Source organism: Oryza sativa, chromosome 7 (genome assembly GCF_034140825.1).
Source record: "Oryza sativa Japonica Group chromosome 7, ASM3414082v1".
NCBI lineage: Eukaryota > Viridiplantae > Streptophyta > Magnoliopsida > Poales > Poaceae > Oryza > Oryza sativa.
Window position 1 is genome coordinate 21,587,366 of NC_089041.1, and position 23,552 is coordinate 21,610,917.

A 23,552-nucleotide genomic window follows, 5' to 3' on the forward strand; every position below is an offset into this window, starting at 1 on the left:
TATTTTTTTTTACATATATTGCTATGCATTATCTATAAAAAGAATTTATTGCATGCAATTTTTCTCTTATATATGTGAATGAGGAGGTATAAGTGTCATTTATCATGAGAGTTATTGGTTATGTGGGTTTAAGGATAAGTTTGAATTAAAATAAAAACTTGAAGGACTAATATGGACAGATTGAAACATTAAGAACTAAACTGATCATTGTATGAAACTTGAAGGACCACTTTAGCTATTCACCATTTTTTAATCCACTGTATTTATCGTTTCCACCACATATTTTCCTCTTCTTCCGAGTATTTATGGCGTACTTGCAAAGTGGCAATACGGTGGCGTATTTTCCCCCTCGGCCACCGAAACCTCTCTCTCCTCGAGCTAGACCACCATGGCGACGACGGTGGCGACGGCCATGCGACGCCGACGAAATCTCACTCCCTGCGACAGCCGCCTCGCCACCGCAGTCCCCCTGCTCGTGGCGTTCCTCCTCCTCCTCCACGCGCCGCCGCTCGCGGAAGCGCAGCCGCTGCCGTGGCAGATGTGCGACACCGCCGGCGGAAACTACACGGAGGGGAGCACCTACCAGGCCAACGTGCGCGCCCTCGCCAGCGCTCTCCCGGTGAACGCCTCCTCATCGCGCGCCCTCTTCGCCAAGGGCGCCGCCGGCGCGGCGCCGGACGTGGTGTACGCCATCGCGCTCTGCCGCGGCGACACCAACGCCTCCTCCTGCGCCGCCTGCGTCGCCACCGCCTTCCAGGACGCGCAGCAGCTGTGCGCGTTCAACAGGCGCGCCACCATGTTCGACGACCCCTGTATCCTCCGCTACTCCGACCAGGACATCCTCGCCAACGCCACCGACGGCCAGGGGAATTTCATCGCCTGGAACTACAACAACGTCAGCGCGGCGAGGGCGGCGGCGTTCGACGCCGCCTCCGGCCGGCTCGTCAACGCCACGGCCGGCTACGCGGCGGCGGACCCGGTCAGGCGGTTCGGCACGGGGGAGGTCGGGTTCGACGACGCGACGTACCCGAGGATCTTCTCGCTGGCGCAGTGCACGCCGGACTTGTCGGAGGCCGACTGCCGGAGCTGCCTCGGCCGCATAATCAGGTGGGTGCCCCAGTATTTCGCCGGGAAGCCCGGCGGCAGGGTCTTCGGCGTGCGGTGCAACTTCCGGTTCGAGTCGTACTCGTTCTTCTCCGGCCGGCCGCTGCTGCAGTTGCCGGGGCCGCCGCCGGCGCCGGCGCCGTCGCCGGCCAACATGGCGCCACCATCACCACCGGGGACCATGGGAGGTGAGTTCAGCGTCCCTTTCTGGGTTTGCAGTTTTGCTTCCATTTTCTTTTGGCATCAGTTTTGGGTGCGTAGAGATTCAGTGATATCGCTTACAATTCTCATATTTTTCTTTCAAGAAGAGAAAAAGTAACTTCTTACCGTCTGAGTGAAAATCTAGACGGTTTGGTGCAGCTTCTAGTAATAGCAGCTTCTAGAAGAATCTCTGACTCTCATAACCTCCCCAAACATGCCCTTAAAAAATCAATCAGTGGTAACTTGTTTCAAACTATTCAATGATCCCTATTATAAGACCTAAACATTTTCTTTGAAATATTTTAACACGGAAATTTGAATGGTGTGACAAAATAGTTATTTGCACTTTGCAGTAGTCCATGACCATAACTCCTTCCATGTTGAAGTTCTCATTTCAGATACTAGTCAATACTATAACCCATGTATTCACATGCATTTGACTTAATTTTATTAATACCTCCAATTTTAAAATTTGTACTTACAAAATTATATGCTGCTATATGGATGAGTAAATATGAAGTTGTACTTGTCTTGTATTCTAAATTTAGTAGTATGTTGCAGAAAAATAAAAGCAAGTTGTAACTACTCTTTTAATCCAAGTCATTATAATTCGTTTCCACCTAGATGATATCCAGATTGTTTTTACATTTCCTCTAATCAACGTGAGAAATTACTTAATACTCACATGCATGATTTGTCTGCAGGAAGAACAAGACATAGAACAGGACGTGTCTTGGCCATTACTCTGCCTATTGCTGGAGCAATATTAGCACTCATTGTCCTGACATGCTTTTGTTTTTGGAGAAGGAGAACACCTGCAAGGAAGGCCTCACCAGTGCCATGTAAGTTGTCCTTCTTCAGGATATTTTATCTATAATCTAATTAAAGCATCACAAGTAAGGTTCGTCCTAGAACGTTTTTTTTTTCGAATCCAATGAGAATTGAAGTGTTTTTTTCAGTTAAAATTCTTAGGTTTTATTACTTAGTCCGGTTAGCCTGGAATGTCCTCTACTAGGTAAAACCTTTTTTTAAGGAAATCTTAATAGATCAAACTAATTATTTCATTTCTTGAAGTTCATTATCTACTAATTAAACATCCCACGGCATTCAGTTTAACTAAGGGTGTATTTAGTTCACGCCAAAATTGAAAGTTTGATTTAAATTGAAACGATGTGACGGAAAAGTTGAAAGTTTATGTGTGTAGGAAAGTTTTGATGTGATGGAAAAGTGAAAGTTTGAAGAAAAAATTTGGAACTAAACTCGGCCTAAATTCATTGCAAATCTTTGAATAAAAAACTAAATTTATCGCAAAGCGGGCTAATTAGTTTCAATATATATGAGTCGTTGTGCACCTGTTATCTTGCAACAGACTCAACAAACCCAGATGACATTCAGAGCATCGACTCGCTCCTTCTGGACCTATCAACGCTACGGGCTGCAACAGACAACTTCGCTGAAAGAAATAAGCTTGGCGAAGGAGGGTTCGGTATCGTTTACAAGGTATACCAATCAAATTGTACTATCCAACCGTACCTGCACGTGTGCTCATCTTTTTACTAGCTTATTAAGTCATGCATTTACGCGACCATAATATCCCTTAGTGAAGCATATTAATATTATTTATAGTAACCAACTAAAATAAGTGTTTGTAGAACATACTTTGCAAGAAACGTAGTTATAACAATAACATGTATATTCTGATTTGTAATGTGGCCGGTTCACGTGTCCGATTATAAACTATGTACTTTATCTGTCCACAAATATAATTGATCCTATGTACTTCATCTATCCACTTTAACATTGAGGTGGAATTATTTGGTGTTCCAAAATCACACCTATCGTTTGGAAATTCCATATTTTTGTAGACTGACTGCGTAGATGAGAAGTACAATTTTCCAAATGACATCCATGAATAGAGATGTGTACGTAAAATTTAGTGGTGTCCAATTACTTTCCATTGATAAAGTATAAGTTTCTTGTTATTCGTACTTGATGCAGAGATCTAGGATTTTTTTTATTAACTAGCTGGGTGGCCCGCGCAATTGCGCGGCTAGCACCTAAACAAAATCATATATTTTTTTAGTATGATTTTACTTAAAATTTATTAAATAGCTATCTCATTGTTTTAAGACTTTGAAAGACCAAACCTTATCATCCTCATGTTTATAATTATATAGTTTTTAAAAGTCACACCAGTTACTACCCCTCATGTCTTCTCCTTCTTTATTTTCTTGCTTGATATACCACTATTTCTATTCATTCTTCTTGGAACCTTTAAAAATTGGATTTTATAGTTTTTAGAGTTTATTGTCACGTTGGGTTTCATTTTTATAATTTCTAGATGTCCCGTCAAACGTTGCCATTATACTCCTCTACGGCCCGTCCACTGTCTCTTCTCTTTATTGTCATTGAGATTTTAAAAATCGAACATAATTATCGTTTGGGTTCATTTTTACTTTCTAGAAGTCCTGCTAAACCATCAGCGGCTTTGCCACTGTACTCCTCTACGGCTCGCCCGCTGCCTCCCTTCTTTATTGTCATTGAGATTTGAGATTTTAAAATCGAACATGATTATCATTGGTTTTTTTTACTTTTTAGAAGTTCCGAACCTTTAAAAATTGGAGTTGTAATTTTATTTTTTATAATTTTTAGAAGTCCCATCAAACGATGCCACTATGCCCCTCTACAGCCCGTATGCTGCCTACTCTTTATTGTCATTATGATTCTAAAAATCAAACATAACTATTATTGGAATTCATTTTTTTATTTTCTAGAAGTCCTGTCAACCGTCGGCGGCTCTGCAACTATACTCTTATACACCCTGCCCGCTGCTTCTCCTTTTTATTGTCACTGAGATTTTAAAAATCGAATATGATGATCAATGTGTTTTTTTTTTACTTTATAGAAGTCTCGACAACCGCCTTACTCGTTTGATTCACGGCCTACCTGATGTTCCTCCTTTTAATCGTCATTAGGATTCTATTTGGTGTTTTATTAACAATTTTTATATGTCGTATCAACCGCCTCCACTCTACTTCTTTATAGGCATGTTACTTAATTTATCTCGTCACGTGTTTTAGATAGTCTTTTATTTCAATAATCTTTATTTTTATCACAAATTTTAGTTATTTATAAATTGCATTCCTAATTAAAATCTTTTTTTTTCTAATTTCAGAATTTTTTAAAAAAAATTTAGTTAATACCGTATTGTGTTCTTTCGATGTTTTTATTTTTTATTTTCAATTTCAGTTGTTTGAAAATTATATTTCTACTTGAACTCTCTTTTAGTTTTCTAGTTTTGGATATTATTTTATTTTTTTATTCTAAATTTTAATTAATCTCGTATTGGGTTTTTATATGGATTCTTCTTTCAATATTGCTTATTTTTAATTCCGAATTTCAGCTAATTTTAAATTATATTTCTTCTTGAACTCTTCTTTTATTTTCTTTTGCTAATTTCGGATTTATTTATATTTATTCCGAATTTTAATTAATCTCGTATTGGGTTCTTATATGGACTCTTCTTTTTAATATTCCTTATTTTTAATTTCGAATTTCAGCTATTTTTAAATTGTACTCCTACTTGGACTCTTATTTCCTTTTCTAAATTTGGATTTTATTTTATTTTATTTTTATTTCGAATTTTGATTAATCTCGTATTGGCTTCTTTCAATATTGCTTATTTTTAATTCCGAATTTTAGCTATTTTTAAATTGTATTTTTACTTGGACTTTCCTTTCCTTTTCTTATTTTGGATTTTATTTTATTTTTATTTCGAATTTTGATTAATCTCATATTGGGTTCTTATATGGAAACTTTTTTCAATATTGCTTATTTTTAATTCCGAATTTCAGCTATTTTTAAATTGTACTTCTACTTGGACTCTCCTTTTCTTTTTTTCTTTTTCTCTGATTAATGTGGGAATTTCTAGCTCCCACAGCGAACGTGGTGCCTCCTTTCAAAGCTATTTTAACAATATAATAGATAGATGTTGGGATGTTTAATATCCCCTTTTCACAAGGGATCAATTAGTGCTATTTTATCTTTCAAAAGAAAACCATATAAGAAATAAATCTCATATACATTTATGGACCATAAAAAACAAATCTCATATAAATTTTACACCCGTCAGTCAGTCAGCTAACTCAATTAACTGGGCATAGGCCCAAGCTCGGTGCTGTAGCATGTGGTTCAACTTTTTTTTCTCTTTTTCTTTATTTCTTTGCTCTCTAGTGTCTACTATTCCTATCTCTTTGCTACATTGAAGGAGCGTCGGAAAATTCTAAAATACCCTCTTTCATCTAAGGCTATCATTTATTTTATCTATTTTGTCACTTTGTGAATCTGACGGCTAATATTAATCAGATGAATGTGGCTCATACTAGTTGCATTCTGAGGTTCGCTTTTCACTAATAGAGATTTCATGATGAATACATATCCATAATTCCATTATTAATACTACATATACATCCACTTGCACAGGGAGTTCTTCCCGAAGGTCGAGAAATAGCTGTAAAAAGGCTCTCACAAAGCTCCAGACAGGGGATAGAAGAGCTGAAAACTGAGCTAGTTTTAGTTGCTAAACTTCGGCACAAGAACCTTGTGAGCCTTGTTGGTGTTTGCTTGGAAGAAGGCGAGAAACTACTGGTGTACGAGTACCTGCCAAATAAGAGCCTCGACACCATTCTTTTCGGTACAGTTCAGTTCTCTCACTGCCCTAACAGTTTGCGAAAATGGAACATTTTTTTTTCCATTACATGAAAAATCTGCACGCACAACTACACTATAGATTCGAATGCTGATTTCTTTGTTTGAATGGAAGATTATGAGAAAAGCAAAGATCTTGACTGGGGGAAGAGGCTCAATATTGTAAGCGGAGTCGCTCGAGGCTTGCAATATCTCCACGAAGACTCTCAACTGAGGGTAGTTCATCGAGACCTCAAAGCAAGCAACGTGCTGCTGGACTTCGATCACAACCCAAAGATTTCAGACTTTGGGTTAGCGAAACTGTTTGAGTGGGATCAGACGCAAGACGTCACCAGTCACATCGCTGGAACATAGTAAGTACTAAGTGGACCTGCAATTCCATCGCACGGTAGTATGAAAGTATAATTAACGATCATCTCCTTATTTTTCAGTGGATACATGGCACCGGAATACGCCATGCGTGGGCAGTATTCAGTCAAGTCGGACGCGTTCAGTTTTGGTGTTCTGATCATAGAGATTGTCACGGGAAGGAGAAACAGCAGCTTCTCCAACTCGGAGCAATCCATTGACCTCTTGAGTCTTGTGAGCATCATTAATCTCTGCTCCTCATCATCATCACCATGACCTGATCAATCACGAAAACCATCTTCTTAATCGAGACATCATCCTGAAGAATTTATCCTGATTACGCATGTAGGTATGGGAGCACTGGACAACGGGGACGATCGAGGAGCTGCTGGATCCGGCGATAGGCAGCCGTGCAGTGAACGTTCTGCTGAAGCTGATCAACATCGGGCTGCTCTGCGTCCAGGACAACCCGGCGGACAGGCCGGCGATGTCGGCGGTGAACGTGATGCTCAGCAGCGACACGGTCTCCCTCCAGGCCCCGTCGAGGCCAACGTTCTCCATTCAGGAGATGGACGGCGCCGCCGACACGGATCTCTACGAGTCGGGAGCGTACCCCCGGAGCGCGTTCCAGCCCACCGGCGACGGCAACACGAGAGCAGCGGCGGCGGCGTCGCCGAATGAGTTGTCGCTCTCGGAGCTGGAACCAAGATGAGCGTTTCGAATTTGGAGCGATTTGTGCGGATGACCGCAGGGTTTTTCTTCAATAACGAAAGAATCAACACGTGTGGCCTCTGCACTTGTTTGTCGATAATAATAAATAAATGCCCTCGTTGATGGTTGGTTGGAGCTCTGCATATAGTTGCAAGATTGTTTTTTTTAGGCGGGTCACGGGGGGTAAAATGTCCTTCTGAATATATTACGTCAAACGATTTTACACAAGACAAAGCTTCAAACTACGCAAGCGCAGAAACCCTGGAGAATAAGAGAAAAAAACATAGGAAAGACAAGGAAGAGAAACACGACAGGAACACAACCACCCCCGAGGGCACTTGAGCCACCCTAACAGGACTAAGAGAGAGAGGGGGTGCATGATGTTTTTCACTAACAAGATCACAAAACCAAACTCCTAATCTGAGCTAAAGCCAATTCCTAACTTGACAACATCTACTCTACACTGCCCGAAAAAAAAATCTACTCTACACGCAACCTTCAAGCACCAGGAATTGAGAATTGCCGGAAGGCCATTCTCATCTATAGATAAATTACTCCATCCATCTCGTAATATGGCATTAACAATAGTGCACTTGACATATTACTAAACCTATCTTGATCCTACGACACTATCTCACGTGGCTCGATCTTTTAGTGAAGGCATAACTACCCCATACAATTGCTACACAGTGTTGTCTTTAAGAATCTGGGGCCTGGGCTAAATATAAAGTGAGACCTTATATATAATGTCGACGATGTGCTAGAGCTATGCTAAAAATACTCACCTAACTACTTGAGGTGACGACCTGGCCAAATATAAGAAAAATTTTATGCACTTATTAGGAATCCTTACTGCTTGGAACACACATTCACAATGTTGTTACTTTAAAGAGCATCTTTACGGTTCAGCGGTCGATACCAAAATCCTGGCCGTTGGATCTGGCCCGATCCAAAAGCTGGTAGAGTTTGGTACCGCGAGGTACCAATTCTGTCCTTGGTGCAGTACCTCGTGGAGAACAGAGGTGGAAGGGAAAAAAATGTAATTTCGCGTGCAATGAATGGGAGGAATGGACGGGAACCCTAGAATTCCTCTTCCGCGTCGCCGCCTTTCTCTTCCGATCAGCTGCCACCATGTCCCTTTTCCACGCCGCCACCGTGTTCCTCTTCCGCCCTGCCGCTGTCGTGTTTCTCCTTCAGTGTTGCAAGATCGGCCTCCGCACCATCAGCGACAGTGGAGGCAGAGGCGGATGAGCCGGCGACGGAGTATGTGGTTGCGGCGACCGAGAAGCCGCTCCGGTGGCGGCAGAGTAGAGGAGGACTAGCTGGTGCCGGAGTAGGCCACGGGTGAGGCGCGATGAAGGAGGCGGCGGTGCACACGCGCGTGGGGAACAAAGACTGTGGCGCGTGTGGAAGGATAGTCATCGACCGAGCGCACCCTAGCTTATTTTCTCTCCCGATCCTACCCTTCCCAGATTCAATGGTTGGATGAATTTCCGTACCGACCGATACCAGTACCACTCGGTACATTCTGCTGGACGATAAAAAATCTCTATTTTAAAAGTAGAGTGAAGAGATTTTAAATATGCCATAACACATTAGCATAGAGTGAAACATACGGGTTTTTTGAAGGCCCTAATATCTAGGGTCCAAACGGTCGTTTATCTTGCACGTCTCGAGGGACGGGTCATATACACGTATTCGGTACAATCTCTAACATGCGGCATTCCATATACAGGTGTAATTATTCTGATTGCTGTAATCGACATGGACGGTGTAACTATAATAATATACAGGTGGGAACAATCTTTGCAGAGTTACAACCAGTATCAAACTGAGTTACATTCTGCATAACCACTATGACACTTCCTTTTATCTATTCTTTATTATAGACAAACGAGTGCAGAGGCCATGACCCATGAGTTGATTCTTTAGTTATTGAGAAGAAGATCATGCAGTCATCTACTCATCTGCACAAATCGCTCCAACAAACACTCATCTTGGCTCCAGCTCGGTGAGCGACACCTCATTCGGCGACGCCACTGCTCTCGTCTTGCTGTCGCCGGTGGACCGAAGCGCGCTCGAGTAGAGATCCGTGTCGGCGGCGCTGTCCGTCTCCTGGATGCAGAACGTTGGCCTCGACGGGGCCTGGATGGAGAACGTCTCGCTGCTGAGCATCACGCTCACCGCCGACATCGTCGGCCTGTCCGCCGGGTTGTCCTGGACGCAGAGCAGCCCGATGTTGATCAGCTTCAGCAGATCGTCAGCTGAACGGCCGCGCATCGCCGGATCCAGCAGCTCCTCGATCGTCCCCGTTGTCCAGTGCTCCCAGACCTGCATGCATAATCAGGATAAATTTGTCAGGATGATTTTCAATTAAGAAGATGGTTTTCGTATCATGTTTGATTGATCAGGTCTCATGGTAATGAGGAGGAGCAGAGATTAATGATGCTCACAAGACTCAAGAGGTCAATGGATTGCTCCGAGTTGGAGAAGCTGCTGTTTCTCCTTCCCGTGACAATCTCTAGGATCATAACTCCGAAACTGAACGCGTCCGACTTGACTGAATACTGCCCACGCATGGCGTACTCCGGCGCCATGTATCCGCTGAAAATAATAGGAGATGATCTTGTAATGAACCTGTACCTACTTTCATAATACCGTGCCATGGAATTGCAGGGGATATATATATACTTACTATGTTCCAGCAATGTGACTGGTGACGTCTTGCGTTTGATCCCACTCAAACAGTTTCGCTAACCCAAAGTCCGAGATCTTTGGGTTGTGATCGAAGTCCAGCAGCACGTTGCTTGCTTTGAGGTCCCGATGAACTACCCTCAGTTGAGAATCTTCGTGGAGATATTGCAAGCCTCGAGCGACTCCGCTTACAATCTTGAGCCTCTTCCCCCAATCAAGATCTTTGCTTTTCTCATAATCTTCCATTCAAACACAAAGGAAATCAGCATCAAGTCCTATAGTGTAATGGTATGTATGCATGTATCTCTTTCATGTATGAAAAAGAGGAACGCTTCGATTTCGCAAAGGCAGTGAGGGGATTGTACCGAAAAGAATGGTGTCGAGGCTCTTATTCGGCATGTATTCGTACACAAGTAGTTTCTCATCTCCTTCCAAGCAAACACCAACAAGGCTCACAAGGTTCTTGTGCCGAAGTTTTGCGACTAAAACTAGCTCAGTTTTCAGTTCTTCTATCCCTTGTCTTGAACTTTGTGAGAGCCTTTTCACTGCTATTTCTTGACCTTCAGAAAGAACTCCCTGTGTACAGATGAATATATGGGAAACTATTCTAATCCCTCGAGGGGATTTTCCTCGTTTGCTCAAAAACCATCTAAACGGTTATGAAAAATTCTGGAAAAATTTGATAACATTCATACAACATATATATACAACTTCACAAAATCTTATCCAAACTCAACTCACACGTCGAGATATAAAAAAGACAAATTCAGCGTATGAATAGTAGTGCACTGTTTATATCTAAATTTGTCTTTTTGTTTCTCGATGTGTAGATTGAATTTGAACATGAATTTTGGTGGACTAGTAGGTATCATTATACTCTACATTGTCAATTTTTTTCAGAATTTTTCACAACTATTTGCATCGAATTTGAAAGAAAAAGGTATACGAGGGGATATCCCCTTGAGGGATTATAATCCACTCCCATGAATATATAGATAAACTTGTTAATAATGAACACGAATGTATTCACTTTCTAATAAAAAGATGAACAAGGGTTACATATGGTTTGATTTGTACCTTGTAAACGGCACCAAACCCTCCTTCGCCAAGCTTATTTCTGTCAGCGAAGTTGTCTGTTGCAGCCCGTAGCGTTGATAGGTCCAGAAGGAGCGAGTCGATGCTTTGAATATCATCCGGATTAGTTGAGACTGTAGCAAGATAACAGGTGAACGATGACTCATATTGCAAAGCTAGCTTGCTTTGCCCCCGCCAAAAAAAAAAAAAAAAAAAAAAAGCTAGCTTGCTTTGCAACGAATTTAGTTAAACTAAATGCCATCGATTGTTTAACTTTAGTACACTACGAACTTCGCTAAATGAAATAATCAACTTTGCCTAATGAGATTTTCTCTAAAAAAATGTTTTATCAAGTAAAGGGCCATTTCCCTACCTCCAAGGGTAACCAGACCAAGTAAGGCCTTAGATGAGCATAGGGATTTAACTGAAAAGAACACTTAAAGTTCTCACAGGATTTGGAAAAAGAACACATTCTAGGAACTGTATTATTGCAGGTTACAAGTACAATATCCTGAAGCAAGAGGACTTACATGGCAGTGATGAGGCCTTATTTGCTGGTGTTCTCTTTCTCCGGAAACAAAAGCATGTCAAGGCAATGAAGGCTAATGCTGCTCCAGCAATAGGCAGAGTAATGGCCAAGATCCGTCCTGTTCTATGGCTTGTTCTTCCTGCAAAGTGCAAACAAATCATGCGTATAATTATTAGGATTCGCTTCGGTCCAAGAAAAAGTACCTCGAGGTACTAGTACCTCACGGTACTAAATTGTTTCCGATCGTTGGATCTAGCTAGCCATGATAGGCATTCTTAAATCTAACGATCGGAAACGATTTGGTATTATGAGGTACCGATATCTCAAGGTATTTTTTGTTAGACCGAAGTAAATCTTATAATTATTAGATAGTCTTAGTAAAATCTGGCTATCATCTAGGTGGAAATGAATTATAATAACTTAGATTATAAAAAGTAGTCCATGACTCCATGTCAGTTTTGTTCCTTAATTATTTATTTTGATTTTCATAATCGAATTAATGAGATACTAATTAAATTTAGAATACAAGACATGTACAACTTTAATTTACTAATCCATATGGCCTCCGCATGTACAGTTTTGTAAGTACCAGTTTTAAATTTGAAAGTATTAATAAAACTAAATTATTTATAAGTGAAATAAGCATATATAAACAAAGTACTCTGAACACACGGGTTATTGGCTAGTTTCAAAATGAGAACTTCAATAAAATGTAAATGTATCCATGGATGGTGTTATAGTCATGGACCACAGCAAAGTGCAAATAACTGTTTCGTCTACACCGTAAAAGTTTTTCCTTATCTTCTCTCTTCCACATTACTATATAGGTGTTGAATATAGACGAGAGATATATAAAGAGACCAAAACATCCTAAAACGTAAATGGAGGAAGTACAGTAATTCAAAAAAAGTTTTTTTTCCTACAATAGAGATCGTTGAATTAGTTTGAAACCAGTTAGTACGACTAAGATTGGTTATGCTTAATGTTTCTCTTTCTTTTTAAAAGAATGTAGTAAACATTTTTCTCGGTTTTACGGAAGATACAAACACACCGTCACGCACGTCACACTGACTCACACACCCATCAGTGTACTCCTAACACATGTTTTAAGAAACGGGAATCAGCGAGACATCTCTAACCCGATAGAATTCCTATTAAAAACGCACTCGCATGTACATGATATTTGTGGGGCACAAAGATATAAACCCCTGCAACTCAACCATTGCACCATCGGGGCTTAATAAAACGAATCTTAAAGTAGTAATTGTGTTAGATACATAAGGCATGTTCGGTAGGGTTCTAAATCTAATATTGAGCTGGAGTTGTGAAGCTGAGCCCTACCCTTGCTATCTATTTTGTGAAGCTAATCACCTACTATACTCTTAAAAACATTGAGGATTAGTAGTGTTTGGTTTGGCTCTAACTCCATCAAACAATGATCAAGTACCTGAAGCCTGGTCAAACAAATGCATACTATAATGCAGAACTTCTAATCGAAGTCTAAGTTTCATCTTCAATTGCCCAACAACCTTACCCCACCTATAGATGGCCAAATGGGCCCGGGCACAACTAGGCCTGGGCCCGAGAGCAGTCAGGCCAACACGACCCGACCTACATGACGGGCTAGGCCGGGCCTGCCCACGGGTTGCACTAACGGCTCAATAAGGCTTGGGCTAGCCCGGAGGCACGGAAGCCCACTGTATTCCTCTGAATAAGTCTATTTGTCCTTATTTCTTTGGGCCGTGTCCTTTATAGCTGAAATAAGTCTATTTTGCATCCCTTATTTCTTTGGGCTATATCTTATATGACTAAATAAGTCTATTTTTCCTCCCCATTATTGGACTGTACTGTGCCGGGACAGAGGCCAAAGTACGACCCAACGGTTGGGCCGGCCATATAGGCTCGACATCAGTCAGGTCGGGCCATGCCTGGGCCGAGCCAAAACTCCGTGCCCTGAGCCAGGCTGACGGGCCTGGGCCTTTTGGCCATCAATACCCCTCCTGTGGATCATCGCGTTTGTGACATCAGCTGTCTCTACCGCCCCCGTAGCACAGATGGCCGCCTGAGCCACCTACCCCTGCTTCGTAGCCAACCTTGAAAATTAGTCCTCGATCTTGACCAATCTCACCTTCTTGGCTTCTTCCCCAACCTTCCGCTTTATTAGCAGTTGAGTACTGTACGTTCAAGAAAGGCTGCTTTCATCTTGGTCATGATATATAACTAGGTGACAAATATCAGAAGCAGGACCCCAGCGATTACACGAGATTTTCCAGTAGTAGTTCTTCCCCGCCTCACCGGAGATAAACGATAATAAGCAGGAATTTTGCCGGCGATTTGATGGTCAATTCGTTACTACTTACTGTGTGTTTAGTTTCACGCTAAAATTGAAAGTTTAAAAAAAAAATTGAAAGTTTATCTGTGTAGGAAAGTTAAGTTTTAATGTGATGGAAAAATTGAAAGTTTGAGAAAAAAAGTTGGGATCTAAACAAGGACTAAATTTCAACTCCAAATTATTAAGTCCTAAGTTGGAGGCGATTCCACTTAATGTCTACCCAAAATTGATGCGCCTCGTGCTCAGCGATTCCATTATACTCCCTCCGTCCCAAAATAAGTACAACCATGGTTTTTTGCGCCCAACTTTAACCATTCGTCATATTTAAAAAAATTTTGAAAAAAAAAACATAAGTCACGAGTAAAGTACCATTCATGTTTTATCATCTTATAACAACAAAACTTCTAATTATAAAAAAATTTCAAATAAAACGAACGATCAAAGTTGGACGCGGAAACTCATGGTTGCACTTATTCTGGGACGGAGGTAGTAAAATTTAGGGTGTGTTTAGTTCACGCTAAAATTAGAAGTTTGATTGAAATTGAAATGATGTGACGGAAAAGTTGGAAGTTTGTGTGTGTAGAAAAGTTTTGATGTGATAAAAGAGTTAAAAGTTTGAATAAAAAGTTAGGAACTAAACCAGTCCTTAAAGCGAAACTAGGAAAAAAAAGAGAAAAGCAGAAAGCGACATCCGAGTATCCGACGAGCGATCATGTGTGGTTTCTGTTTCGGCAACTCACCTTCACTGGTCACCGGTGGTGTCATGTTAGCCGGCGGCGGCGGCGGCCCCGACAGCTGCAGCAGCGGCCGGCCGGAGAAGAACTCGTACGCCTCGAACCGGAAGTTGCACCGTACGCCGAACACCCTGCCGCCGGGCTTCCCGACGAAGTACTTGGGCGTCGCCTTCCTGATTATGTCCCCGAGGCAGCTCCGGCAGTCGGCCTCCGACATGTCCGGCGTGCACTGCGCCAGCGAGAAGATCCTCGGGTACGTCGCGTCGTCGGACCCGACCTCCCCCGTGCCGAACCGCCTCACCGGGTCCGCCGCCGCGTAGTCCGCCGTGGCGTTGACGAGCCGGCCGGAGGCGGCGTCGTACGCCGCCGCCTTCGCCGCGCTGACGTTGTTGTAGTTCCAGGCCACGAACCTCCCGCTGTTGTCGGTGACGTTGGCGAGGATGTCCAGGTCGGAGTAGCGGAGGATGCAGGGGTCGTTGAACAGGGTGGCGCGCTTGTTGAACGCGCAGAGCTGCTGCGCGGTGTCGAAGGCGGTGGCGACGCAGGCGGCGCAGGAGGAGGCGTTGGTGTCGCCGCGGCAGAGCGCGATGGCGTACACCACGTCCGGCGCCGTGCCGGCGGCGCCCTCGGCGAAGAGGGCCGGGGAAGACGACGCGTTCCCGGGGAGGGCGCTGGCGAGCGCGCGCACGTTGGCCTGGTAGGTGCTCCCCTCCGTGTAGTTGCCGGCGGTGGCGTTGCACAGTTGCCACGGCAGCGGCTGCGCTCCCGCGCGCGGAGGCGCGTGGAGGAACACCGCCACGAGCAGGGCGACTGCGGCGAGGTTGTAGCAGAGAGAAAGAGAGAGAGGAAGGTGTTGCCCGCGTCGCATGGCCGTCGCCGCCACCGCCGTCGCCATGGTGGTCTAGCTGCTCGAGGAAAGGTCGCAGTTGCAGAGGAAATAGAAGAGCGGTGGGGCTAGGGAGTTGACTAACTAGAATTGTGTGTTGACTAGAGAGAGACACGTGCCCGTCAGCCAGCGAGACTCTCTTGAGAGAGTAGTAAATTTTTTTTTAACACAGAACAAACACAGTGACCCACAATGCACGTGCACTCGTCCATATGAACAAACGCACAACTTATTTGTAGGAGCATCTTCAGAAGACCGAGATAATATATCTTAAGATTTATCACGATCGTCTACCACTGAAATAAAAATTAGCCGTAAATACGAGCACCACTATTAAATTTAGGAGTTCCTCATGAGACTCTCTTAAGAGAGTAATTTAGTCGACATTTTGATTTGTTTATTTTGAGTCTCACAAATATTAATTCTTTTTTTAAAAGAGAAAGTATTAATTCTGGTTTAAGATCATCCTGGGACGAAACTGAGATGTCACCTGACCAATTCTAGTCAACACTCCATTAATGAATATAGGTCTCTTGTATTGTATCCCTTGTTCATTAACGTAGCAAAAGGAAACAATATTTTGAAAAACTGAATAAACCTGATCCCCGTTGCCCAGGTCACACATATTATTCTTCATTTCTCCTTTCATAATTGATGCGAATAAGGGGCAATAATAACTAACCATGATTCGCGAGGTGGCACAAGTGAATTTAGATGTATTCGAAAAGGATAAATTTATATATTGAAACATTGGATATTAAATTGAATCTCAGATGAAATTTGATGGACTAATGGCCCGTTTGGTATGGCTAATATAACTCTAGATTTTAAGTGTAGACTGTAGTTGTGAAGCTGTCTAAACTTAACTCTACTTATTCATTTTGTGAGACCACTTCAACTTGATTCACTTCTTTTTTTAGAGTTGAAAGTTGAAACCGTTTGGTTAAACTCATGCTCCAAAAGAGACGGAGCTAGAGTTGAAGGTGTGTCAACTAGGTCGTAAGTTGCGCATGAAAAAAAAAAACCTCTTCAAAATCGCACCAACGGCTGAGCTTTAACATACCTAGGCCATTACTCCCTTCGTCCCGAAAAAAAGAATTAGGACTGGATGTGACATATTCTAGTTCAATGAATCTTGACATAGATATGTCCAGATTCGTAGTACTAAAATGTGTCACACCCAATACTAGCTTGGTTTTTTATGGGACGGAGGGAGTAGGCGTCCTCACGATTTACAAAAGCAAAGGATAACTAGGAAATCCGGATTTCTGGACCGGGTCAAAATACAAATAGCTCAGTTTTTATAGGGGAGAAAAAATCAAACTAAAATTTAATTGTTTGATAAGAAATTTTTAGATTTTGTCGGTTTTTATTGGTTTACCAACGGCTTCTGCAGAATCACAAAATATCGCTCGTTACCGAGGGTGGTGAACCCTGGCGCACGGTGATAAAAATGAAAAATATACGCCAACCAGACTCGATGACCAATCGTTGTCTTCGATGTAGCATCTGAAAGGGCTGCAGAGATGTCAAGATCAAGGAGGAAAAAACAGAGACTACGAGGCTTCCCTGCAGTACTATTGTAATTGTATTATTTGAAGATGCTCAGGAGTAGATAGAGTAGTTTTTGTTTGGCGGGACTGGCGGCTACGCAAGATTTAAGATTTAAGATCAATTCGAAAAAAAATAATACTCCATCTGTTCTAAAATAAATACACACTCCAATTTAAATTTGAACTAATAAGGTGTACTTATTTTAGAACGAAGAGAGCAGCAGATGACACACTGGTTGAGAGATGAGCTGAGCGATATTTTGGCAAATTCCGAAATGAGATTTTCTCCAAGCCACTTACCTAGTCTTTTTAAGGCCCATTTTCGTTAGAGATTACACTTGGATCTTTTTTTTTTGTCATCATGTGTTGATCATTTTCTTTTCCACAAAACTTGCTTGTTTGTCACGGAGTTGAGGGGCTTATGCTCTGTAAAGTTAAAAGGCTCCATAAATTTGTCGCATCAGAAAACATTGAATGTCTCCTCCTCATCTTTTTTCTCTCCCTTTCACTCTCCGCACCTTGAGAAATTTGTATATCTGCCATCTAAAAAAATTAGATTCGCTAGAATACCATCATTAAAATAGAATTTGATCAAATGCCACTCTCAAACGAAGGGCATTCGTTATAATGCCATTGCTCTGTTTCTTACATTTCCAAATTATATTTCCTCGATTTTTTTCTCGAATGTGTATGCCCCTGGATGAATAGGTCGAATTAGATCACATTTCATCTCCCTATTCTCAGTTCTAGAACCAAGCAAGCTCGAGAGGAGAGTTTGCAATTGCAACCGCACAACCTCACCGGTGTCGCCCACCACCTGCTCGCTGGTAGCCTCACCGCCTCAACCCACACATCCATGGCACATTGGTCCATCGCCAAGCCATTCGGCGTTACCACCGCTGTGGCTCTGCACCTCTCTCCTCGTTGCCGCCATCTCTCCACTAATGCCACCGCTAGGGGAGCGTTGCGGTTGCCGACTCTGCGAAAACCGACCAAACCACCACCGCCACCGCCACCGCCACCGCCCCTACACCTGCGTCTGAGTTTCCCCGTCCCACCACCTCCAACAACAACGGCCTTGTCATTTCCTCTACCGCGCGTGGCGAAGACGAAAGAAGGAAACTAACTACTAGCACAACGGCTTCACCGAGTAAGCGCTCGGCTCCTGCCCGATGAGGACTCCTATGTCTCTTTCCTCAAGGATTGCACCGGCAACTTCGCCGTCTCTGGCCTCCCTTTGCCTCTCACCAACCGGCTGGTGCTCGCCTATGCGGTGTTTGGGGACACGGAGGCAGCGTGCCAGGTGTTCAACGAAATGTCAGACAAGAGCGGAATCACCTGGGCGATCATGGTCTCGGCCTACTCCGATGGGTGCTTCTATCACGACACGTTACATTGGTCTCCTCTCGCGCTTACTCGGTTCTAGAACACACAATGGAGGGATGAAATGTGGTCTGGTTCAACCTATTCATCTAGGGGCATAAATGTCCGAGAGAAAATAAATTTGAGGAAAAATAATTTGGAAATGCAAGAAACGATGAAAATGATATTTTAGCGAATACCCCTTGCTTGAGAGTGGCATTTGATCTAATCCCATTTTGACGATGATATTATAACGAAACCAATTCTTATGGATGGTCTATATGCAAATTTCTCCATGTAGGATGTCATGTTGTAGTTCTATATATGCGTGGGGTAATTTAAAAGCTAATACTAAAAATAAACATCGAAGAAACTAATTAAAGTCAAATTTAAAATTAAGTTATAAAATTTAAATATTAATAGAGGTTGATTTTATATAAAACAAATGATGTGCCTAAACCACTTTCTCCGGTCAAACACTCCGTCCCCACCTATCACTCGACTAGTCGAATTCCCGAACCTCCTCTACACTAGCCGCCTCGTGACAACTTACCATTACCATCGCCAGCACAATGCGCCGCCACCGTCCCTACCTCGACGGCGTCGCCGCCGCCGCCGCAACCTTCCTCCTCGCCGTCCTCCTCCACGCGCCGCTCGCCGCCGGAGAGGACGAGCCTCCGCCATGGGTCCTGTGCGGGCCGTACCCTCCCAGCGGCAACTACTCGAAGAACGGCACGTACCAGGTCAACCTCGACCTCCTCTCCACCACCCTCCCCAAGAACACCTCCTCGTCTCCGGCCATGTACGCCACGGGCACCGTCGGCGACGTCCCCGACAAGGTGTACGGCCTCGCGCTGTGCCGCGGCGACGCCAACGCCTCCGCCTGCGAGCGCTGCGTCGCGGCCGCCCTCCGCGACGCGCCGCGGAGGTGCCCGCTCGTCAAGGACGTGCTCGTCTTCTACGACCTCTGCCAGCTCCGCTACTCCAACCGCGACTTCTTCCTCGACGATGACTACTTCGTCACCACCTACACCCTCCAGCGCTCCCGCCGCGTGGGCGCCGCGGCGGCGGCAGCGTTCGACGCGGCCGTCGCAGTGCTCGTCAACGCCACCGCGGACTACGCGGCGGCGGACTCGTCGAGGCGGTACGGCACGGGGGAGGAGGAGGGCGTCGACGGCGACAGCGACCGCCCCAAGATCTACGCGCTGGCGCAGTGCACGCCGGACAAGACGCCCGAAGTCTGCCGGACCTGCCTCTCGACGGTGATCGGGCAACTGCCCAAAGAATTCAGCGGGAGGACGGGAGGGGGCATGTTCGGGGTGTGGTGCAACTTCCGGTACGAGGTGTTCCCTTTCTTCTCCGGCCGCCCGCTGCTGCAGCTTCCGGCGTTCGTGGAGACGCCGCCGCCGCCGCCTTCGCCATCGGCGACCAGTGGAGGTGAGCAACACAAACCACTTTTCTCTTTTGGGTGTGAAAGGCACACAGATTAATTAATTGCAGATAATCTTGCAAAAAGACCAACTATGACTCTTTCGTGGAAATTCGTGGAAATTCCACGGCAAAATATACAGTCTCTAAGTGCAGTTCACACTTTCTGAAATTCTGAATCGGATTGTATTTATTTGCAGAGAAAACGAAAAATAGGATTGGTACAGTTCTAGCGATAGTTATGCCTGCAATAGCTGCAATACTGCTCATGGTTGTAGCATGCTTTTGTTGCTGGAAGAGGATCAAGAAGAGACGACCAGAAGAACAGACGTTTCTGTCCTGTAAGTCTGCTAAAAATTATGGTATGTTAGCACAGCAAGAAATGGATAAGTTTTGTTGACCGGCAGGGAATTGGTGGTTGAATTGAAAATAGTTTGCTTTTATTTATTTTCATTATCTTGAATCTTAATGCCAAGCTGTGTCCCCGGCTTCTAGTGAAATCATATTTCCCTTTTTTTTTTTTCCTGAATGAATGAAACCAGACTTCTTGATAAGCTTAATCTTGTTTATCATCTTTGTCCCAACAGATTCAGTTAGTTCAGACGATATTCAGAGCATTGATTCGCTTATACTTGATCTACCAACAATACGAGTTGCTACAGATGATTTTGCTGATACTAAAATGATCGGCCAAGGAGGATTTGGTATGGTTTACAAGGTAGAAAATCATACCACATGTACCTTTATCAGTTATATTTTTGTTGGTTATATAGTAAGTATCTTTACTTGGATAGGGAGTCCTACCTGATGGCCAAGAAATAGCCGTGAAGAGGCTTTGCCAGAGTTCCAGACAAGGAATAGGAGAGCTGAAAAGTGAGCTGATTTTGGTTGCTAAGCTTTACCACAAGAATCTAGTAAGGCTTATTGGTGTTTGCTTGGAGCAGCAAGAGAAAATACTTGTCTATGAATATATGCCAAATGGAAGCCTTGATATCGTTCTTTTCGGTACGGTTTTCTCACTAGTAGTTTTTCCAAAAGAAAAAAAAGAACAATTATACTAGTGCCAAATGCCGCCAGAGTTATTAGTTACATTACAATGCTATGGTTTTTCTTGTTTGAGCCTCAGATACCGACAAGAACAGGGAGCTAGATTGGGGGAAAAGATTCAAGATTATAAATGGGATTGCTCGAGGCTTGCAATACCTTCATGAAGATTCTCAATTGAAGATAGTGCACCGGGACCTCAAAGCAAGCAACATCCTATTGGACTTTGATTACAGCCCTAAGATTTCTGATTTTGGCTTAGCAAAGATATTTGGAGGGGATCAATCAGAAGATGTCACTAATCGAATCGCCGGAACATAGTAAGCATGATCATGGTCAACATTTATCAAAATTAAGGTAACAAATATAATACTAGGTTGTAATGTAATGTTCTTTGTCGCAGTGGATACATGGCACCAGAATACGCTATGCGTGGTAATTATTCAATCAAATCGGACGTGTTCAGCTTCGGCGTTTTGGTATTAGAGATTATCACCGGAAGAAGAAACACTGGCTCATATGATAGTGGGCAAGATGTTGATCTCTTAAACCTAGTGAGTACTTCAAGTTTGTTCATGAATAATTAACCAAACTTCTCAACATATATATTACTTGAATAGATCAACCAATTTGGTGCAGGTGTGGGAGCACTGGACAAGGGGAAACGTTGTAGAGCTGATTGATCCATCCATGGGCGACCATCCTCCAATCGAGCAGATGTTGAAGTGCATCCACATCGGGTTGTTGTGTGTTCAGAAAAAACCTGCAAGCAGGCCGACGATTTCGTCAGTAAACATCATGCTTAGCAGCAACACTGTTCGTCTCCCTTCTCTATCCAGGCCGGCGTTCTGCATCCAGGAGGTTAGTGCCAGTGACAGCTCTAATCCGTATTCAGAACGCTATCCAAGACCAAGACATTCCGGGTATTCTGATAATTCAACAGTGGTGTCTTCGAATGATTTGTCAATCACAGAGCTTGTGCCGAGATGAATCCTGAATTTTTAGTTCAGTCGTGTACAATGCTTCTAGATATTACATATGAGGTTGATGCGTGGGGATGCCCTACTGCATCACGTCAGTATATTATTATTTATTGAATCCACCATTGTGGCTGTAATTAGAATTAATAAGATGGTATTTCTTAGAAATTGAAACTGACCGGAGTGGATAATAAAAGTCAGGAGTGATCACGATGTATGGCATGATGAATTGTCACTGTTGTCAATTATGCTGTTATTAGACCTACGGAGTGATGTGGAAAGCTCTGATTTTTTCCGTTGAACTATTAAATACATTGAAAAACTTGTTTGCTTCTAATACATTCAACCACTGATAAACTATGAGAATGACATTTTGGACCGGAGTTTTCTGTCGATAGGTCTTGCGAGAACTGCCCGCAGCAACGGGGCACTTCCGCACTTGGGCTAATAGATTATGTTAGAAAATGATAGGCAAATGATAGATGTTTAATAACCGGAGATACGACTTTGAACTTTTTAACGCACAAACCTTTGAAAAAAAAAAACCCACCGACGCACAACCGTCGATGATCACTGTGAGAGGGAAGTCACACTCACACATTGGTATTGTGCTTTTAAAATGACTTAGTAACATATCCCTAAGTTGTAACAGGTCATATCCATATAAATATCGATAGTCTATAAGATTGATTTGAAATAAAATATTTAATCTAGTGGTTACCTACTTACTCTAGGTATGCGAGCACGGTCCATGCGGTGGAAGGAGGAGACAGGAGTAAGACAATTCCGCTTTTAAGATAGTAGAGAAAGTTACATACTCGTACGTTGAACAAGTCAGATCCTATATAATTAAGGATAGACTGGAAGCTCATATATTAACGGGCTAGGCCTATTTATAATTAAAAAGGGACGCGTTGCGCTCGTTGGGACATCATGCACACATACCTCAAGACTAGTTGGTTGGGACGGTAGTGTTTTCTAGACGAGCACAGCTACATGTACTAACTTTTTTTTTACAGAACTCTTAATGATATCAATAGTTTGATCTTAATAGATATAAATTATAGACAATCTAGATGGGCTTACAGCATGACATCGTAATCTATCTATCTATCTTCTATCTATTATATACTAAAAGTCCATTAAACTTCCTACAAACGCTCTCAAGCCGCCACGTGGAGCTCCTACAAATACTCTTAGGCCGCCATGTGGCACAATATAATCTCACCGTCGATTTTCACTTAAATTGGTGGACCCATTATTTTATACCGTTAGATTAGATCTTTACCTGCCGTTGATTTTCACTTAAATTGGTGGACCCGCTATTTTATACCAATGAATTAAATCTACCTTTCTCCCGTACATATGTATGGTTTGCCGGAAGGATTAGTAACTATGGTTGTTAGAAGTTGAGATTAATTAGCTGTCATATTGTGTTACTACTAATCATAGCTATATTTATTATATGCACGGCAATATATATATATAAGGAAGCTAGGAGATTAACAAGAAGATTATACATAGCAAATTAAATTAGTTAGTGTATTATACATGATTTGTGGAAGGAGGTTAACGGTAATATAACATATACAGCTAATTAAATCAGTTTGCATGGCTTTACCGTGATATTACGTAGCTAATTCGAACCAAGCCATCTCCAGTTAAATCGTCCAGCTTAAATAGGTGTATCTAATATTACCTTTTTAAGTCATTATGATGACTTTAAAATTAAAAAAGATTTTAAAAAACAAAATACATGATAATTGGTTTTTGACCTAAATGATTTAGAAAAAATAGAAAAACAAAGTCCCCTCTACCTCACCCTCACCATTAGATACGCAAAACACTTTCTGCCCCCTCCACTT

The 23,552-nt window shown here is 42.9% G+C and overlaps 3 protein-coding genes across 4 annotated transcripts; 2 read left to right on the forward strand and 1 right to left on the reverse strand.

Annotated features, from left to right (window-relative positions):
- Nucleotides 1-286: 286 nt before the first annotated feature.
- On the forward strand, nucleotides 287-7,211 carry LOC4343498 (cysteine-rich receptor-like protein kinase 10). Its single transcript, XM_015790038.3, has 7 exons — nucleotides 287-1,292; nucleotides 2,010-2,147; nucleotides 2,675-2,805; nucleotides 5,788-5,998; nucleotides 6,128-6,365; nucleotides 6,444-6,594; nucleotides 6,710-7,211. The coding sequence occupies exons 1-7, from the start codon at nucleotides 389-391 to the stop codon at nucleotides 7,070-7,072; spliced, it is 2,136 nt and encodes a 711-aa protein (XP_015645524.1). The 5' UTR covers nucleotides 287-388; the 3' UTR covers nucleotides 7,073-7,211.
- A 1,627-nt stretch (nucleotides 7,212-8,838) lies between these two features.
- Nucleotides 8,839-15,373, reverse strand: LOC4343499 (cysteine-rich receptor-like protein kinase 10). Its single transcript, XM_015789327.3, has 7 exons — nucleotides 14,441-15,373; nucleotides 11,370-11,507; nucleotides 10,843-10,973; nucleotides 10,131-10,341; nucleotides 9,767-10,004; nucleotides 9,525-9,675; nucleotides 8,839-9,402 (listed from the first exon to the last, which is right to left on the reverse strand). Exons 1-7 carry the CDS (start codon nucleotides 15,327-15,329, stop codon nucleotides 9,064-9,066), a joined length of 2,097 nt encoding a protein of 698 aa, XP_015644813.1. The 5' UTR covers nucleotides 15,330-15,373; the 3' UTR covers nucleotides 8,839-9,063.
- A 3,395-nt stretch (nucleotides 15,374-18,768) lies between these two features.
- Nucleotides 18,769-21,952, forward strand: LOC4343500 (cysteine-rich receptor-like protein kinase 6). Of its 2 annotated transcripts, none has more exons than NM_001422183.1 (7): nucleotides 18,769-19,672; nucleotides 19,864-20,025; nucleotides 20,251-20,381; nucleotides 20,458-20,668; nucleotides 20,790-21,027; nucleotides 21,111-21,261; nucleotides 21,347-21,952. In NM_001422183.1, the coding sequence occupies exons 1-7, from the start codon at nucleotides 18,808-18,810 to the stop codon at nucleotides 21,695-21,697; spliced, it is 2,109 nt and encodes a 702-aa protein (NP_001409112.1). In that variant the 5' UTR covers nucleotides 18,769-18,807; the 3' UTR covers nucleotides 21,698-21,952. The 2 variants fall into 2 exon arrangements, with proteins under 2 accessions (NP_001409112.1, NP_001409111.1); NM_001422182.1 differs by having other exon boundaries at nucleotides 19,864-20,004.
- Nucleotides 21,953-23,552: the final 1,600 nt, after the last annotated feature.

Coding starts and splice junctions, on each gene's coding strand:
- LOC4343499 (XM_015789327.3), bottom strand. CDS start 15,329: ATGGCGACGGCGGTGGCGGCGACGGCCATGCGACGCGGGCAACACCTT. Junction 10,342..10,842: donor GGTTTGGTGCCGTTTACAAG/GTACAAATCAAA, acceptor ATCTGTACACAG/GGAGTTCTTTCTGAAGGTCA. Junction 9,403..9,524: donor CCATTGACCTCTTGAGTCTT/GTGAGCATCATT, acceptor TTATGCATGCAG/GTCTGGGAGCACTGGACAAC.
- LOC4343500 (NM_001422183.1), top strand. CDS start 18,808: ATGCGCCGCCACCGTCCCTACCTCGACGGCGTCGCCGCCGCCGCCGCA. Junction 21,028..21,110: donor AATCGAATCGCCGGAACATA/GTAAGCATGATC, acceptor TCTTTGTCGCAG/TGGATACATGGCACCAGAAT. Junction 21,262..21,346: donor ATGTTGATCTCTTAAACCTA/GTGAGTACTTCA, acceptor AATTTGGTGCAG/GTGTGGGAGCACTGGACAAG.
- LOC4343498 (XM_015790038.3), top strand. CDS start 389: ATGGCGACGACGGTGGCGACGGCCATGCGACGCCGACGAAATCTCACT. Junction 5,999..6,127: donor CCTCGACACCATTCTTTTCG/GTACAGTTCAGT, acceptor TTTGAATGGAAG/ATTATGAGAAAAGCAAAGAT. Junction 6,595..6,709: donor CCATTGACCTCTTGAGTCTT/GTGAGCATCATT, acceptor TTACGCATGTAG/GTATGGGAGCACTGGACAAC.